This window comes from Xylocopa sonorina, chromosome 13, assembly GCF_050948175.1.
Source record: "Xylocopa sonorina isolate GNS202 chromosome 13, iyXylSono1_principal, whole genome shotgun sequence".
NCBI lineage: Eukaryota > Metazoa > Arthropoda > Insecta > Hymenoptera > Apidae > Xylocopa > Xylocopa sonorina.
In genome coordinates, this window is record NC_135205.1 from 1,663,810 (window position 1) to 1,683,526 (window position 19,717).

Here is a 19,717-nt window from a genome sequence, read left to right on the forward strand (position 1 = left end):
CGTATTTTACCGATTGTTATCGATCGATTTATGCTATTGACCATTCAAATTTTATACAATTTATTCACAGAGGGAGACAGATCTTCCTGGAATTAATTTTCAAAGTTTATAAATTTTCCTTATCGTTAGATTCCTGCCATTTTTGCATGGAAATGTTGTGCATTTTAATGGAGTAAGAGCGATATGCGTGTAACGAAATAAACTGACTACAAATTTAAGACACGAGTTATCGATAAAACATATACATAAATAAAAAAAGCACAATTTGAACAAATTAAATGTTTTTAGTAGAAAGCGAAACACTTTGGTCTCAATTAAGTTAACTTAAAAGAAATATATATTTTAAACACTTTTTTAAAAATGAAAATGAGGTCAGAAAAGAATAAAGTACATGGAATCACAATATCTCATAAAATGATTTTACTTATATGTAATAATAGCATTTTTTTTACTAACATGTTTCTTCTTTGTTAAGAATATTTCTATTCGACGACAAATTTTAATTATATTTATAGAGAAAAAAAAATCATTTAGTAGCGAAGAAAAAAAGTACGGTTGCAATTGTATTCTAGTTGGCTTAACCTTACGTGTGTTAATCTTACGGCTCGATCGCACGTACACACGTAATAGGTATTTACCTATGTTAATAAAAATGATCGATAGTCAACTATCGATTAAAAAAAGCATCGATAGTTTTCGATGACGTACGTGATTGTCGATAATAATCGATATTTCTCACGCCACTATATATATATATATATATATATATATATAGTGTCAGTATCAGTCAGTGAGAACTGTATAGTGAGTCGAAAGAATGTGTCTTTTCACTGACGTATAGTAAATCGTACAATCCACGTGTAACTCTCTAATAAGAATTACAAGTCTGTACTACAATTTTGACACTTAATCATGGTACTAGATTTAGATCTTTTTCGGAAGGATAAAGGTTTCGATCCGGATGAAATACGGAAGAACCAAAAGAATCGTTTTAAAGAAGTAGATTTGGTTGATACGGTGATTGAGAAAGATAAAATCTGGCGTCAATTACGGCACAAAGCCGACAATTTAAACAAGCTGAAAAATGTATGTAGCAAAGAAATCGGGGAGAAAATGAAGAAAAAGGAGGCAGTGGACGGTGACGATATAGTTTCAGAGGATATTCTTGAAAACTTGGAAAACTTAATGCCTAGTGACCTGAAATCATTAACGGTCGCACAAATTAAAAATATTCGTAGTTTTATCGACGACACCATCCGAACAAACGATAAAAATTTAGTCTCAACCGAATTGGAAAGGAATTGCGCTCTGAAAGAGATAGGTAACATATTGCACGAGTCTGTACCAATCAGTAACGACGAAGAAGAAAATAAGGTACGTAATCGAATAGAATCGATTGTAACTTCTAACTAAAACAAAGTAGGTGAATTTAGTGCTGTTAATTTTAGGTTGAAAGAACGTACGGAGATTGTACACAAAACAAGAAATACTCCCATGTTGATTTAATACACATGATCGACGGTATAGATAGCGAACGTGGCACTAACGTCTCAGGTGGACGTGGCTATTTTCTAACAGGACCAGCAGTATTTCTCCAACATGCATTAATACAATTAGCACTTAGGCAATTATTCGCAAAAGGTTATAAACCGCTTTATACACCATTTTTTATGCGTAAAGATATCATGCAGGAAGTAGCACAATTGTCTCAATTTGACGAGGAGCTGTACAAGGTGAAGAATTAGTAATTACGCGTACAAATGTCTAAATATTAACGATCGTGTGTAATAGTTTATTCGTGTAGGTTATTGGTAAAGGCAGCGAACGCAATGATGATAAGGAAATAGAAGAAAAATATTTGATTGCTACATCGGAACAACCAATAGCTGCATTTCATAGGAATGAATGGATTCCTGAAAATCTTTTACCGATTATGTATGCAGGATTGTCAACGTGTTTCAGACAAGAAGTTGGATCCCACGGACGTGATACCAGAGGCATTTTTAGAGTTCATCAATTTGAAAAAGTAACTGCAACCTCACTTTTATTCATAACATATTATAAGATATAATTCAAATTTACGTATTAAATATGCATGGGTGATAGGTGGAGCAATTCTGTTTAACATCACCATATGATAATAAATCTTGGCAAATGATGGAAGAAATGATTTCAAACGCAGAAGAATTTTACCAAGCTTTGGAGATTCCTTATCGCATTGTAAACATAGTTTCAGGTGCATTGAATAATGCTGCTTCAAAAAAATTAGATTTAGAAGCTTGGTTTCCAGGATCAAATGCTTTCCGTGAACTTGTCTCGTGCAGCAACTGTTTGGATTATCAAGCGAGACGTTTATTGGTCAGGTAATAAACTAGACTAAATACTGAGACAGCGTTTGACTAAGAACTTATTTTATTTTATTTCATTTTTGTTATTTAATACTTATTATTATTACTTAAATCACGAATATGTACAAGTTTTAAGTGTTGCTATTGTTTTAGATATGGTCAAACCAAAAAAATGAACGCTAATACAGATTATGTTCACATGTTAAACGCAACGATGTGTGCGGTTACTCGAGTTATATGTGCAATTTTAGAAGTACATCAGACTGATACCGGCATTAAAGTACCAAAAATTCTCGCACAGTTTCTACCACCAGAGTACGAAAATGAAATTCCATTTGTTAAACCAGCCCCTATCGATGAAAGTAATGACGTAAAAAAGCAAAAAAAACGGAAGGAACGAAAGGACGTCATTTTGACTTAACTTTTAATTCTGTTGTAAATGAAGATGAATATAATAACAACTAATTCGGCTTATAGTTGCTTAAACTTCGACGTGTTCGTTACTGAACCATCAAATAATTACTATAGGACAAACAAATTTCTCATAAACGTATTACGGTATCGCTAATCGTAATATTTACTTTATTAATTATATAACAGCACAGTACACAATTGAATACCCTTTTTGCTCGTGATCTACTACTGTACAATTCGGACATGGGAATTGTACAATAAAACCTAAATAGAGCAACGTAATCGATATGTGTGTACCTATATGGATACTTATCAAGTGCTTTCTGTCGCGCGCAACTTTTCCAAAAATCGTTTCCTTTCTTCGGCTCTTTTTAAATTATTCAATACAGAATGTTCGAATTCAATATCCGACATACTTTGATCTACCTGTTATATAATATTTCTACTCAATAAATTAATCGAAAATAATGGAAGATCCAACAACAATTATTGTAAGCTTACCTCATTTTTTCGGAAATGAATATCATTGTCAGCAGCTCCTTTGGTAAAAATAGACTGTTCTCTTTCTGCATCCCATAATTTTTTAAGTTTAAGCGGATTTTGTGCTAAACCACGTTCTGTATTGAAAGCCACTTCCTAATCAGAAAAAATCATTCCATTACATTTAAATATATACAAATAATTAAATAATTTTAAAAAAGGACGATAAGTATATTTTTATCCTTTTAATTAATGTGGAATATTAGTACTTACCGCATCATTTCTCTTTTTAAACTCTACCAGCGCCCTGCCTTCTGTAGTAGAAGAAATAACCAGGGCAGTTATATCACCATACTAAATATAAATATTTTTATGAGTAAAAATGTTTTAAAATTAATATTGTATATATAGAGTGTTTCATTTTAATCTCTCGGAGCAGATATTTCAAAAAATACAAAAGAAATGAAAAAGTGATTTTAGATGAAAGATGGACAATTTCGAAGGAGGCAGATTATGGCGTCGTCATTTCTTTTACCTTTACACGGCATTTTTTAATTAGAATCTATACTTTTAGCTTGTTGCTGGCATTAAAGAGTTTTTGAAATATTATTTAATTGTAATTTGTGCTTATGTTATCACGTACTCTTAAAACAGACAAACTGCTAGCATTAAAATGGTATAAATTCAAAAGATTTAGCAAATTACTCTCTTTATTATGCTCTTCGCGTTAGGCGACATATTTAGACTTTGATTATTGAAATTTTTGTTAATTGTCTGTTTACTTGAAAGCGAGTAATGTTTACATAACGATGGCACATATTTATGCATTACATTATCTGAATAGAAGACACTTAGATTAAAAAAAAATTAAAAGAGCAAATTGAAAGAGCAAAATTGTGTTGACAACACGTTCATTTTGTAATTTGTATCTGGAGAATTTCTTGTGCAAAGATTATGTTTAGGTAGTGTTTCGAGGATGCTTTGATGTCAACAATAGCAACACGAAATAAAAAGTATAAATTCAAATTTAAATATTTAAAGTTAACTTTTAGTATCACAGTATTAAATAAATGGCGACATGATATGATCTATCTCCCTTGCAACTATACAATTTTTGTTTAAAACCTTTCTCATATCTTTCATAGTTTACAGGATACCTAACCTGGAAGATTAAAATGGAACATCTATATATATGTATATGTATATTTATAATTATATACAAAATATTCTACCTTTGAAAAAATTCGATATAACGTGTCATAGTCATATCCACCATTTTTTATTTGATTTTTATCAGATGTTTTCCACTTTATCTTTATTCTATAAGAATCATTATCAATTTTAGATTCTTTTTGGAATGATTGCTTTTCAAAATATTTTTTCATAAGTTGTATTTCTTCTTTCAGCTGTTTTGATCCCTCTTTTTGCAATCGTTCTATCTCAGCCTACAAAAGTGACAATGAAGTAATAATAATAATAATATATATATATGAAGAATTTAATTTACAGTAAATACGTTTACAGACAGATTCTACAACTACACAATTTTGCTAATAACACAAAAATAAATGTACAAATGTTTTAGATTTCCATTATGGATAGAAAATAAATTTTCCATCCATATGGATGGAAAATAAATAAAATAAAATATTTTAAACACAAATAATGGATCTGTTTGTGGACAAATGGTTGATTCTGTGCATTTGTAGCAGCTACAACTTTGCCTCCCAAATATTTTTTTTCACTTCTTGTAAACTTCCAGTAATTCAATTTGAAGTCCTTCAACAAATTTTTGGAATATCTCATACAATCTTAAAAGATCGTAATACAACTACCAATGTCTTTTATTCCTCCCAGTTAAACTTAAAAATATATAACTATCATTTTTTCTGTTGTTGCTACTCCACTTTTGGACATATTCTTTAAGACTGAATGTATCTTGGTGTAAATATATTTTTTGTTTTAAACAAATATTTACAGCAAAGCATGAAAAACTGTCTCTATACATTTACTTTCATGTATGGGCAAATACGTGTGTTTGCGAATATTTCTGTGCGACAATTATACGTAGACGTAGACTAAAATTAAGGCATACCTGTAATTTATCTTTATCACTTTTAACATTATAATCTACGTTTGAAGATTGTCTGTAAGCATTCTCTCGTGCTTCTAAATCTTCTTTTAATTTCATACGCTTGGAATCATATTGTTTAGCACGTAATTTTGCTTGATACTTGGCATTAACAACCTTGTCGTAAGCTGCCTTGTTTCATAAAAAATAAAATAAAATGATATTAGCACTATAAAAAATAAAGAATAATTATTAATATTAAATCACGAGTTTTAGTTGCTTAAGTTCACATTACACTCTTAATGTCTTCCATATCATGAATACACAGAGGGAGAGAGAGCAAATTGCCTTCAGCAGTCAAGATTCATAATGTTAACTTTATATTTACCCGAGCAGATGTATCGGTAAGAACTTCCAATGCTCGTGACAATTCATGAAATAACTCTGCTGCTTTTGGATTATTTGGATTTTTATCAGGATGGCAAGATAATGCTTTCTTACGATACGCTTTCTTAATCTGAAACGATACTATATATATTATAAAAATATTCCTCCAACTTTATTGAACTTACTATTATAACATATTATATTATATATGCACAATATCTATGCATGCATGTAAAAGTATACATATTTATACCTCTTGAACCGAAGCTGTTTTTTCTACCCCAATCAATTCATATAAATCATCTTTCATCCAGGTGTCCATTTTCGTTCCTCTTTACTTATATTAAATTATTAAAAACTGTTTTGTCTTGCACAAAATGGTATTCAAGTATTGAATTTTTATGAATATTAATTTTTTATTTCAATTCATTGCACGAACTGTTCGTTTCTCCTAACCAAGATGCACATGACTATGATAAACACAAATGCCATATATAAATATAAATAAACAGAATAATGATAGAGTGCTATAGAGACAGAATAATGATAGGTATAGAAATTTTACATGGCGCCATCTTTAAGATTATACGCTTACTAAATATACCTGTATATGTTATCATATCAGGTACAGTCATCGACGAGGTATAAGCACAGTATACAGTAGCGAAACTCTCTGTCGGCACCTTTGATGTCGGTGTACCATAAAATTGATTGCGCATGCGCGACAGAAGCATCCAAATCGCAGTGCCACCTGGATTTCAATCGCACTTGCATTTTTTTACTCTCTATCTGCCCAACTTATTTTTACGTTTAGTTAATTAAAATTTAATAAAAATAATAAATGTATTATTTCTAATACACTGAAAGACAAGGAAAGAAAGCAAAAATCGAAAAAATATAAAATACACATGTTACTATGACTATAAAAATGTAAGAACATAAATATTATACAAGATAAACAAGAGAAAATATAATGAAAAATTCTTCAATTCTTATAGCCCCTTCTGCATATGTAATACTGCAACAAAAAATATGTATTATAGAAAATTACAAAACAATATAAAATATTTATATAAATTAACAATTCCCTTAAATTATTTATCAAAATACTTTTAGAAATTAACAATTATTTTAAATTGATTCTTTCTCGCTTTCTTTCCTTTTTCTCCTAAAATCTTCGAAATAGCTCGAACGTGCTTCAACGCTTTCAAGTAGCTTTCAACAGATACTGAATTCCCTCCAAATTCAGCTTCAGGTTTGGTTAGATATTCAATCGTCTTTTTGTTTGCTAAGAAAGAGAGAGAAAGAAAAACTAAAGAGCAAGTGAGGCAGAAGTTCAGATGGCACTGCGATTCGGAGCCTTGTTTCGCGCATGCGCATTAAATTTTATAACAAAATCGTGCCAGTTGCGCTACTGTATACTGTGGTATAAGATAGATCACTCTCCCAATGCGTTTTTGTGTACGCGGAACTCGAGAGGCTTGAAATCTCTGTACCATTTTAGCCCTTTGCACTCGAGGCCTTTTTCGCTTGCGCGAACCAGCAACTCGAGACGATTTCGGCCAAATTCGGTGAACACATTACAAATAATTGAAAAACATTTATAAGCAAACAAATGTATATAAATAATAAAATTCACTAGTTTATTCATTTATATGTCGAAAACAAGAAATTTGAATAAGTATTACAAAATTTTAATAAATATTACACTCTGTAATTAGTTTTGGTGTGATATTTTGTGAAACAATATCCAAGATGCATCCTAGGTTTGTCAGGACACGTATCACAGTAATACGAAATTTCCCGCCTATCTCCAGGCGTGTTGCGGTCAGAACAAACCTTACAGTCCCTTTTTGGCTCTTTTAGTATTACGTGGAGCTTCCCGTTTAATCGGATTTCATCGAAATGCTACGCTGAGACTAACTAAATTGAGCTAAGATTTGGCCACAATGTAAGCAGAGCCTAGTCCACGAAAGTACTTCCGAGAAAACTATCTTATCCCATATTGTAAATAAGGAGATCCAGTTGCAAAAGACCATAGCGTCGTAGCAGCGTAGTTCGATTTAAAGTTTTAAAACACTCGGGCGCCGCAGCAGCGCCACTTCGAATCGGCCGGGCGCCGTATCGGCGCCGCTCGAGTGCAAAGGGTTAGTATCAGCCGCAATGTTACCGATTCAATACAGAATAGTTGAAAGTAATATTATAGCACCGGTTCTTAAACTGTGTTTTGTAAACAGTTTTAAATGGCAACAAATCTGGGGATCCGCGAAACAATTTTGACAGTAACTTTACATCCCCCAACTTTTCGCTTCTATTCAAATAACTAAATTTTAAAAAGATCCTACATGATCAAGACTTCTTGTATTTGTTGCTACTTAACTAGTTGTTGGGTTTAGGGTTGGAATGTGGTCTGAAAAAAAATGTTGTTCAAAAGGATGTCCTCGAACTATATAAGTTTAAAAACCCCTGTTACAGTAGTAGTCGCAGTACAAATATTTTTTGTTTTTTAACGCGGGGAAATGCTCGTGCAGAGTATCGTGAAAAGTGTAATAGATGGATTTTATTAAAATAAAAACAACCGTTTAACTTTTTTATTTTTAGTTTTTTACGTATGAAAATTTATGCAACACATTAGTCAGATTTTTTCAATGAAGAATTATATCAAGCATCATATAATTGTATAATAATAAATAAGCATTGAGTAATGTACAGTAAAAACAATGTGAAAAGGCTATAATATTCCAATTTTGTTAAATTTTAAAATTTTATCGTAGTCCATTAAAGTATAATAAATATGTATGTATGTAGTTAAAAAAAATTTGTGACTCTTTTCATATTATCAATCATTCAAAGCATACAACACAAAGTCTAATAAGATAAGTATATATCTATTAATTATTGTTCTTACTAAAAATGTAAGACAGAGTAAGAAGTAAATACATTTTCTTATTGCTACGATTTGTGCAACAATACAAAAGATGAATGAAACATTTTTCAGTTACATGTTTATTCAACCTTTTATATTACAATACCATTCAATACCTTATAAACAAGAACATATAATTCAAAAAGGATTTAATGACTTTCTCAATAAAGGTGCATTATATTTTATATAATCAAGTGTGCTAAAATTTTGCCGGCATTGGTTAACAAATAAGACAATAATTACTATGCTTAAATATGACATGACAAGATATCTATGAATTCGTTTAGCTAAAAAAACTAATATTCTAGAAAGATTTAGAGAAAAGAAATACACAAATAGTTTTACTATTGTCCAAATTCACTTTAGTTTGTTTTACTTTGCTACAGTTCATTTAGATTTTTAAAACGAATAAGGTGCATACAATAATCCTATAGGTGCCAACAAGAGATTGGAATAAAGATATGCTAATATAAATATAAACCATGAACATGGAACGACTGGTGTACGGTGATTTGAATGCAACCTCATTATCATCTGCTATTATTGTTGAACTGGCGGAGCCATGGGAAGACTCGATGCACTCACATTTGACATAGCTTTGCTGGGTCCTAACAAAACCTGCTTTTGCTGTGAACGTTGTGCTTCTTCCATTTGCACCCGCTCTATTTCAAATAATATAGGCGCGAATAAAATAGCCGACGAACTGAAGAATAGCCATGCTGCTGAACATGAAAATGCATACAATCCTGCAAAACGATAAGAAAGTTATTTACAATATAATGGTAAGAGAAACTGTTGATACTTTAGATACCTAAATTACTAAGCTGTACAAACCTTTCATACAACTGCACAAACAAGTACCAACATTATATCCCAAATTACGAACGTCTTCGGGAAACATTTCTGTGAGGCCCAACAATCTTTCCGCCAAGCTTTCGTCCTAAAAGCATACTTATAGATACTGTATTTTCTGTTAAAAGCCGTAGCACCGATTATGATGCGTTGTTTACAAAAGTTTTCCCTTTCAATTATTTCACAGCATCAATGGAAAACCATTAAGTACGCATTGTAAGAAATTACACTATACGAAAAGTATAGTCTGTTGAAAATATAAAGTTCATTACTAAATATGGGTTAACACGTGAAGGTTAATTGTCGGTCTGAAAAACTATCATTTTGTAACTTTCTAGATTATTAGTAAAATTATTGTGTAACCATGTATGTACAATGACATACCTCTTCGTCATCCTCGTCGTCGTCGTCGGGAAGAAGCGATTCCACCTCGGGAGAATGTGCGTCGCTAGTACCCATGCCGCTATCCGATTGATCTATTTCTTCGACTGAAGTCATATAAGAAAACAATTGACGATTGATCAATGAAAGAATAAATGTATTTTACTTTCGCGAATGAAATTTTAAAATTCACCTTCCACCACACCGGACATTGTACGCCGAGATAAATATTATATGCCTGGTAATTCACACCGGTGCAAAGTAGACCCACTACAATTCTGATCTCGCTATAGTCGCTCAGCTTTCTGAGCTGTATAGATGATCGCGCATGTTCATACAAATATCAGAGAAAAGTCTCTAGATAAGTACAGGGTTTACGAGTTACTACATTTTTACGAGTTTACTGAAAACGTATGAATATATTATGTAAATATTTTTATTTGTAAAAATCAGTAGGAAGAAAAATTATGAAAATTAGCGAAAAAACAGAAGAATATTTTCACAAATATGTGAACTTCTCTTTCTCTATATCTAAATCTAATAAGTATTTAGATTTCAAAATAACTCGAAGGCGGGAGATGTAAAACAAAGAGCCAACAGTAGTAAACAGATAGCTCCTTGGATTCCTTACGTTTTGTGTAATATCGAACAATCATCACAAGCTGACGGCCAGCTAATAGGAAGTGACTTACACTAGTGTTATTATTTTTAATTGGTCGACAGCGTTATGTTATGTCATATCAACCGCCACAATTATTGCAACTCTGCGTACAAACGAGAACATTGATTTTGCCCTTCTAATCAAACGCGTGCCTTATGGGTCATTCTGTTGCAAATTACTTAGTGATCTGCTACATCATGCGTTTAAATTAGAATACGATTAGAATACGTTTAGTAGATGATCAACGATAAAACCATCGAAAATCAAATATTACACTTTCCTCATTATCGCCATTTTCAGTGTTAAAAAAACGAAAGAAAAAAACGCAATAAAAAATAAAAAAGAAAATAAAACAATAAAATATAGCTGTAATATGAAATTCAGAGGGGTAGTAAAATCGGTAATTATGTAGAACTAGTACCATCTAATCGATTTCTATGAATTTTTACTATATTGCAGAAATTAACATTTTGAATAACTTTTTCCTTACATGTAATCGCCGTTCGATCTTAGTTTTCGAGACATTTGCAAAGCAACTGCTGCTATTGCTAAATCGATCTTTATACGCGTATGTCCGTGGCAACATAGTATGCGACAAGTATGGTGTAACAGCTTATCTACTATTTCTACAAAACGTCTCGGCAGTACGGCAAACAACCTCTATAACGAATGAACTTTAAACTTTTTAAACGCACAAGTCTCACATGCGTTAGTGGCCGTTATTCACGATTATACCAACCTATACTTTATCCTAAGAAAATGAAAATCGAGGTAAGATATGGGGTTTGTGTGGTTTCCAATAGCGGCCGCTGGTATCAAAGCTATATTCACGCGATAACGTAACAATAAGAAATTTAGAGAAGAAGTGTCATATAGATATAGAATTATTTTCTATTGGACGATGGGTGTAGTAACACAATGATCGCGCGTTTAAACGTGCATACAACGAATAACTTCGAACGGTTCCTTAGTTAACGATTGGACGATTAATGATATAGAACGCGGAAAAATCGCACAATTATCACGGGCAAGCCTTCTTCTGCGCTTTTTCTTCAACACTATTTATTTTTACCCACTGTCTACTAAATTGAGTTTATTGTAACGAATCGACCGTATAGCAACAAAGTATTTCATCGTTTGTCAAAAGAAGATTAACACGAACACAATCGCCACTCTTTAGAGATTTCAGCCGGCGACTGATACTAAGTTACTTGCTCCGAGATACGTTCAAAACCGAGGAATTCGCGATATTCGTTAACAGCGGAGATAAAACATTTAACCCTGACACACAAGGTGTGTACCATCTATCTCTACACGGTAGCCACTCCGCGACCGCCAGTTACGTCAGTTTTCTTAGACGAGTTACACGAGGTACGTTACTGTCAGGAATTTTACTAACGTTCGATCGTTGGTTTTTCATATTCTTTTCTAAATGATTAACTTGATGTATAATAATAGTGATTTATAAGTTTTTGAAACACATAACTTGTTTAATATTTAATATAAATCTAAGTCAATAATTATTATTTCTATGCATGTATATAGTTACATACACATTATCTATACCATCTATTCGACTCGAATGCGAAGCAAAGTAGGATAAAAAGGAATTCTTAAATTAATAAATATTAATCAAGTTTGATCGTAATATATTTTTTAAAGATATTTTACTTAAATAATTTACATAACCTACAAGAAGAGGTTATATATTATCATTTGCCTGCCCAGTAAATGATTAACCAATGGAAGATTCATGTGAACACTCTTCAACCCTTGAAGATAATTGTATTTCACTTCTTATGTAAGATAAGGGGCAAAAGTTACTATCCGCCTAGTATATCTTTTTATTTTGACAAAAATTTTCCATTTAATATCGCATAAAACTGCCTAACAAAAACACTTTGACCAAATTCGTATATATTTCTCTATTTTTTAATTTTTACAATTTTTTCTTTTTGCTCTTCAATAACATGCAATAAAGATTTTCAATATGATTATGACTTACACATGTAATCGTTCCAGAGGAGGAAATACATAAAAAATTTAATTAATTTTTCTTTATGTAAATAAAATTGTACATATTTTAACAAAATTTAGGAACTTATCTGAAAATTTCAATCTTAATCTCGTTTAAATATTTTTTAAAAAGTAGAGTACTGATTTTTGTTTCACTTTATACACTGAATGCAAATAGGGTAAATATGTACATAATTTTCTAATAATTATACATATAGAGAGAGAATATTTAATAATTATATATACTCCCAACTTTCAAAGATTATGTTGAAACTCTTGACAGAATAAATGCATCAACAAATATTATATTTTACTTGATCTTTTTTTTTATATAGTATTACCACAACTGTCGATTTGATGACTAATCATTAGCAATCATTAGTGTTAATTGTGTGTGAAAAATACAAAACAATGAATATAGATATTATGGTTCTGTACTCTTTTTATCACTCTTATGTAGAAATAATTACATGTAGATCTTTATCTTGATTGTTTGTCTTTTGCATCACTTACACATTTGACACATATAGATATTTCATTGCAAATCAAAAGTGTGTGAATATCCGAAACAAATCAAGTCCATGTCCAAATATCCTACTTTGGTAGCATTGAAGTTGGTTTAAAATTAAATAATAATTTTACTGCTAACAGTCATGAAAATCACAAGGCAAATAAAATTAACTTCAGCTTTTCCATTTGACCGATGGCAATTGTAATGCGCTTTAGGCATAAAAATATTCTTATAATTGTGGTTGTAATTTGGTTTTATATCCCAGCAATGCTATACGATCTGCTTGTTGTACTAACATCTGTAGAAAAAGCAAGAATAATATGTCGGTTTGTCTCATTCCAAATATTTTGATATTTTTTTGTACTTTCATTGATGGCAATTCTAAAGCAGTGCATATTTTTTGCTAATTCCAACCGTCTTTCTACATTATCAACATATTTTAGATACTTTTTAAAAACCTCAGAGAGTGCATTATTTTTGTGTAATACTTTCAGCACATTTTTAATAGGTAGATGAATTTGTAACTTTTTGCTTCCTAACCATCCCTAATAATTATGAATTAATCAACTTTTATACAGACATGATATTTAATACAAAATGTATTACCTTTGTTAAATTGGCTAATGCTTTAACTTCTAAAGCAACTTTCTGATATTGTCTTGGTACAGTAGCGAGAAACGATCTTTCTCTTTTGACAACAATGAAGTTAGGTTAATAAAATGAAAGAATAATTTGTGGCGGCTACGATTCCGAGTATTTTTCTGTCGTAAATTTTCTAGCTAGATAACAATGCGTTCCCACGACATAGCGCAGGTCTGGTTACCGCGGGCTAGCACTTGACGACCAGGCCCGCGCGCTTCCTAAACCCGACACCCGTCTGGTTCGTGTCCATCATTCGGGCCAAGCAATTGTTTCCCTTTAAGAATTCGTCGCGACTGAGCATTGCCCAGTCGCGTACGGCAGATCCTTAACCTTGGTTTATTTATGACCAATTTCCGTCCCTTGCATTTTCGTGGAAGCGTTCGCTCTCCCCGTCCGCGCGTCCATCCTTTTCATTCTTGGCTTTCCCATCCTTTTCTGTACGCATTTTTAAGGGGCGACGTTTTTGCCCTCGCGGCAGTTCGATTAGAATAGTTTGGTCAGAATAGTTCGTTTAGAACATTCAGTTCGGCTAGAGCAGTTCGTTCAGAACACCCATTGCATTCGTCGAAAATTGCAAATTCGTTTAGAGTTCCAATAAAGACGTGAAGGAATCTTGGCCACAGCACCGCCCCCACTATAAGGAACTTTTTACACCACTATTGTTATTGTTGTTTATTATATTAAAATTGAGAGCAAAAGGTTGAGTGTCATCCTTTACTTCCGGTACACGCCCTCAAATTCAATAACAATTTTGATTGGTATATAAACAAAATTGATAATGTTGAGTTACATTTATAGGTGGATCAGCTGTTTGGAGTATTCAAAATCGATATGGATAAGCTACGGGCGGAGATATCAAATATACCGTGATCAAAAATTTTTAAATTTTACAAGGTGGCTTCAGAAAAATGAATGTAGATAAGGTAAGCAAAGCAGCCATTTGTACAATTTTCTTAATAAGTGTTAGACAAAAGGTGTCCAACGTCATCAAAGATTTTCCTAGTATTCAATTGTCAAGATGTTAATATTAGTATTTTATTCATGAGCTGCATGAAAATTGGAACTGAAGGTTTTTAGAATTCTCCTAGCTTCAGAAGAGAGTAAAAAAGATGTTATTATTAATTATGTTATTATATATATAAAGTCTTTGATGACTCTTTAAATACAACTGACAAAATATGGAAATCTATGAGTAAAATTCATAATCTGTTAATTGGAAAATATAGATTTGACGATACTAGAATTGAAAGCATTATTTACATTCATACAGTCTGATTTGCTAGGAAGTTTATAAAATGTAATACTTTAAAGTAGTCGTTAATGAAAGGAAATACTAGTGTCAAGATAAGCAGAAGCATTTAAACAATATACATACCTACTTTGTGGATATATGAACTCGTGTTGCTTCAGTACAAAGTGTTGCATAAAATTCAATACACAGAGAATTATATAATCATATTGTTATAGAAATGCTTCAAGTAATACCAGTGGACAAATTGGTAAAAGGCTGATTTCAAGAGAATTTCGAATTTCTGTAATGGTTTAAAAAGTTCTTGGATATGAATTACTTTTCGGGTTCTGGCGTTGATAGAATCCATAATTTGTCGAACCCTCAGTTGGTACCTTTACTGTCACAGTCAAAGTATATGCAAATTCAACAAAAACATATGCAGCAACGTAACATTACAACGTACCCTCGCCAACAGGGTACAACAATATCATGTCAATTTAATATCGTTGCTTTTTGCATGTTATTTTTCTCTGTATAATATTCGACAAATTATTTAATTAGATTCTATGTATCATACTATAACATTATGCGTAATTGCACTTGATCTATACTTATTTCTCGACTTATTTATGGTACTTGATACGTGTAGTACTTCTTTTACATACTTCAGAATCACATAAATGGAGTGTAATTGTACGTAATGGAGTGGAAATTGTCTACATTTCTACATCATTGTACTACATCATTGTATTGTTTCTAGTAAGTTGACAATGTAGAATAAAAATGCTTCGATGAGGATCTTGTTTTTAAAAAAATCTTTGGGTGAACAAATTTTATTCTGTGGTACTTACGTTAGTACGCCCTGTATATACCTGTTAGTAAGTTTTAATAACAAGAAATGCATTACTTTTTCAATCTCTTCAGTTGATTTCTTTTTTTAATAACAAAATGATTGAAAAAGGATGCAAATACTCAAAATTGGAAAAGGTAGTAAAATGTTGTATTACTTTCTTCAAATTATTAATATATGAATATTACAGAATAATAATTTAAAAAATTCACTGGTAAATAATATTCGAATTATATAAACTGAGAAATGGGAAAACTCAAAGATTACATATTACTTGAAGAGTCATATTTAATAAGTACTGGGTAAATCGAGAAATGAGGGATGTACTGTAAAGTATCCTCAGTAAAGTAGAAAGCACTACTTGCTTTGGCAATTTTAATTACATAAAAAGTGTACAGTTACACAAGTTGAAATTAGTCTATAGCATAATCTTTTTGTATGTATCACTTATCCATTTCACATATAAACAGATATCTTATTTTTCTGTTACGTTCAGTTTTGCAATAGTAAATGCTGCACAGGCTTTAAGTACGGGTAGTTCATTGTTCGCGTTCATCAATGTATCATTGTATCAACATATTGTTTACTATAGTAGTGGAATGGTATCATGACTGTTATTTTTAACAGTCTATAAATACATTGAAGTAGGGAAGGAAGAGGAGGAGGGGGAGGGAGATACAGATTGTTTCAGGGGAATAGAAAACATTAGATTTTCTTTTCCTCATTCTATTTCTAGGAAATAAACTTTATGGATGTGCAATGTAAATAATTTTCAATTGTTAATTTTTTTTGTTTGCTAAAGTTTTATCGGTAAACAATTTTATTCAGTTTCTTAGATTTGTCACATTTTATCAATTAACATGTGAATATATAATTTTTAACCGAAACATGCGATTTAAACATAAATTTTTGTAGAAAAACCTTTTTAAACTTAACATTATATAACTCCCCTTTTCATCCTTTTTATTATTTTATTTTCCGTTTTATTTGTTTCATTTATTCTTTTAGATTTTTGTTAACAATTGTTCGTATTCATTGTCATTTGTAATTTTTTTTTTCAGTTATCTTGTTCTATATGGCTTTTCTTTGCGAAGGTTAGTGTTAAACTTGACTCTCTTAATGGTACGCTTCCAGGGAAAAGCATGTCCATGTATTGACAACATACAGCACGAGTGTATAACTCCTCGATTTTAATGACTGCAGATAATCATTTACCCACACCAGTATGTCGTGCCTACTCAAATTTTCAGTGGTATTTTATTTTATTTCATATTATTTTGTTGTTCATTTTGTGTCAGCTAATTTATAATTATATAATTTTTTATCATATATTTAAAAATCCTTTTTATTGAATCTAACAGATTTAAATATTACAGAGGCACATCTGCTAAGGAGCCTGGAACGAGCCTGGTGACGACTTATACAAAGAAATCATTAGATGATAGTTTCAGAATAAAAAAATTATGTAAACAAGTTAAAAGATTAAAAACGCAAAATAATGCATTGCGTACACAAATTCGGCGATTACATGCGAAGAAAAGGGAGAGAAAATTAGTCAGCACGAGTAGACAAGACGAATATAACAATTTGAGGGAATTAGGTCGTAAGTTATTACCATAAGATTTTAATAGATTATTAACAGCACAAATAGATGCACAATGTAAAAGTAAATATGGCAGAAGATATGATTCACGGTCTAAAAAATTTGCCTTGTCATTATTTTTTTCAAGCCCACGAACTTACAAGGAGTTACAAAAATCAATGGCATTACCTTCAATACGTACTTTGCAGTTATTTACACAAAAATGGAACCTGGTTCCAGGAATGAATGAAAAACTATTCCAAGCTCTTAAATTAAAAGTGAGAACATTACCAGCCATAAAGCATCACTGCTTATTATGTGCTGATGAAATGAGTTTGAAGGCTCATTTATTTTATAGTGTAGCATATGATGAAGTAGTTGGATTTGAAAATTATGGTGGAAATCAGACATCCAAAACTGCAAAGAGTGCCTTAGTTATAATAGCACGTAGTATTGCAGGTAATTGGAAATTGCCAATTTACTTTTGTTTTGTAGAATCTGCATATCCTAGTTATGTATTAAAAAATATAATATTTAATACTATAACTAAATTAAATAGTTATGGCATTATGGTGCATGCACTAATTACAGACATGTGGGCTAATTTTGTACAGTTGTCCCGTGATTTAGGCATATCCATTGGAAATTCCACTTTCTCAATTAATGAACAGAATGTGGCTTATATGTTTGATACGCCACACTTAATGAAGGCGACACGAAATAATTTATTAAAACATAATTTTCAAATTAATGATAAAATTGTTTCGTGGTCGCGTATTATTCAATTTTATAACCGCGATAGCAAACAATGGATCAAATCGGCTCGAAAGCGCATATCGGGCCAAATAGTTTTTAAAAAATGAAAGTTAAATACGTTGTACAAATATTTAGCAACTATGTGGCTGCAGGCATGTATACACTACTGTCTGCTAACTTACTTCCAAAAGAGGTCAGCGGAACGGTAGAATTAGTCGATCAATTTGATAAATTATTTGATATTCTAAATTCGTCGACCAGGACTAATTCTAAGGAACATGGTAAAGTCTTTGTTGGAAGTAAGGAGCAGGCAGATTTTTTGCGTAAATCATTGCTATTTTTAAATAATATAAAAGTAGTTGGTAGCAACGATAAACACGTACAAGTGAAATGTTTTAACTGCTGGCAGATTAGCATTAATAGTGTTACTTATCTTTGGGAAGTGTTAAAAAATTATGACTTCCCGTATCTATAAACACGCAGATTAAATCAAGATTGCGTCGAGAATTTTTTTGGACGTATTCGTCAACAAGGTAATAATTGTATCAACCCAACACCGGTACAATTTATGCGCGCGTTCAAGAAATTCTTTAATATGAAGTTTCTAGGACATTCAGAAGCGCAAAAATGTACAAACGATTTTGATGAAATATTGAATGTCATTGATACTTTAAATTCTATAGAGTCCACAGAACGTGTGGCACCACCGACGCGTCCAATTTTAAACATTCCGACGCATGATTATCGCACAATGGATCTGCCGGAAGCAAATGCTTTCAAGTACGTGTGCGGCTATTTAAAAAAAAAATGTTTGAAAATGCATTATTGCATAACATGTACAGAATTTCTAGATAAAAACAAGGTTGTGTTAGATGAAACTACAATATATTATTCCTTCATAGTTGATGAAAATCAGAAAGGCAATATATTTGGAAACTTGAGTATGGCGAATAATAATTTTTGTGATTATATCCAAAAATTAGAAGAAATATTTGTTAAAAATTTTGAGAAAAAGTGTTTCCATAAAAATATTGGTGGTTATTTATTTAATTTGGCTGAAAAAATAAACTTTAAACCATCATGCCCAAATTTTCCACTTACTTTTTTAATAAAATTGTATTTCCGCATGCGTATATATTATACGTTAGCCGAACATAATAAAGCGCATAAAAATATTGGCAAAAGAAGTAGAAAATTATTAACTATTTTACATTTATGAATTTTCTTTTTGTTCTCTTTTATATCTATGCAGTCTTGTTTTTATAACATATTTTGTTTGTTATATATATGCTGTATATAGATGTGCTTTAAATGCATGGGTGTGCGTTTATACAAGATATTTAATTTTTTAATAATTGTATTATATTTATAATTTATTTATCTCTTTTTTTAAATTTGTACATCAACAAACGTCTAAAGGAAGTTGAAACGGAACTTAATATTATTATATATTGTATAAAAATGGTTTTTCACACTTTTATTGACTTTCTTTTCTTTGATTTGTATCGAGGTGAATCGAGTAGCTAAAGAGAGATATAAATCGATCAAAAGATTGTACAATGAAAGTATATGCAATTTTATTTTTGCTTTTACCTCCTTTTTTGGTTTG

The 19,717-nt window shown here is 31.4% G+C and overlaps 3 protein-coding genes across 5 annotated transcripts; 1 reads left to right on the top strand and 2 right to left on the bottom strand.

Annotated features, from left to right (window-relative positions):
• The first annotated feature begins 778 nt into the window (after positions 1 to 778).
• Serrs (Seryl-tRNA synthetase) lies at positions 779 to 3,044 on the top strand. Its single transcript, XM_076906435.1, has 5 exons — positions 779 to 1,374; positions 1,449 to 1,733; positions 1,805 to 2,026; positions 2,107 to 2,363; positions 2,502 to 3,044. Exons 1-5 carry the CDS (start codon positions 913 to 915, stop codon positions 2,767 to 2,769), a joined length of 1,494 nt encoding a protein of 497 aa, XP_076762550.1. The 5' UTR covers positions 779 to 912; the 3' UTR covers positions 2,770 to 3,044.
• Positions 2,910 to 6,235, bottom strand: LOC143430307 (dnaJ homolog subfamily C member 17). 3 transcript variants are annotated; one of them, XM_076906460.1, is made up of 7 exons: positions 5,954 to 6,235; positions 5,702 to 5,830; positions 5,338 to 5,505; positions 4,475 to 4,687; positions 3,516 to 3,596; positions 3,264 to 3,398; positions 2,910 to 3,188 (listed from the first exon to the last, which is right to left on the bottom strand). In XM_076906460.1, the coding sequence occupies exons 1-7, from the start codon at positions 6,020 to 6,022 to the stop codon at positions 3,075 to 3,077; spliced, it is 909 nt and encodes a 302-aa protein (XP_076762575.1). In that variant the 5' UTR covers positions 6,023 to 6,235; the 3' UTR covers positions 2,910 to 3,074. The 3 variants fall into 3 exon arrangements, with proteins under 3 accessions (XP_076762575.1, XP_076762574.1, XP_076762576.1); XM_076906459.1 differs by having other exon boundaries at positions 3,264 to 3,394; positions 3,512 to 3,596; positions 5,954 to 6,227; XM_076906461.1 differs by lacking the exon at positions 2,910 to 3,188 and having other exon boundaries at positions 3,197 to 3,394; positions 3,512 to 3,596; positions 5,954 to 6,225.
• Positions 6,236 to 8,965: 2,730 nt separating this feature from the next.
• On the bottom strand, positions 8,966 to 10,208 carry Mge (translocase of outer mitochondrial membrane 22 homolog mge). The gene is made up of 4 exons (XM_076906087.1): positions 10,053 to 10,208; positions 9,863 to 9,966; positions 9,461 to 9,566; positions 8,966 to 9,372 (listed from the first exon to the last, which is right to left on the bottom strand). The coding sequence occupies exons 1-4, from the start codon at positions 10,069 to 10,071 to the stop codon at positions 9,167 to 9,169; spliced, it is 435 nt and encodes a 144-aa protein (XP_076762202.1). The 5' UTR covers positions 10,072 to 10,208; the 3' UTR covers positions 8,966 to 9,166.
• Between the last annotated feature and the right edge of the window lie 9,509 nt (positions 10,209 to 19,717).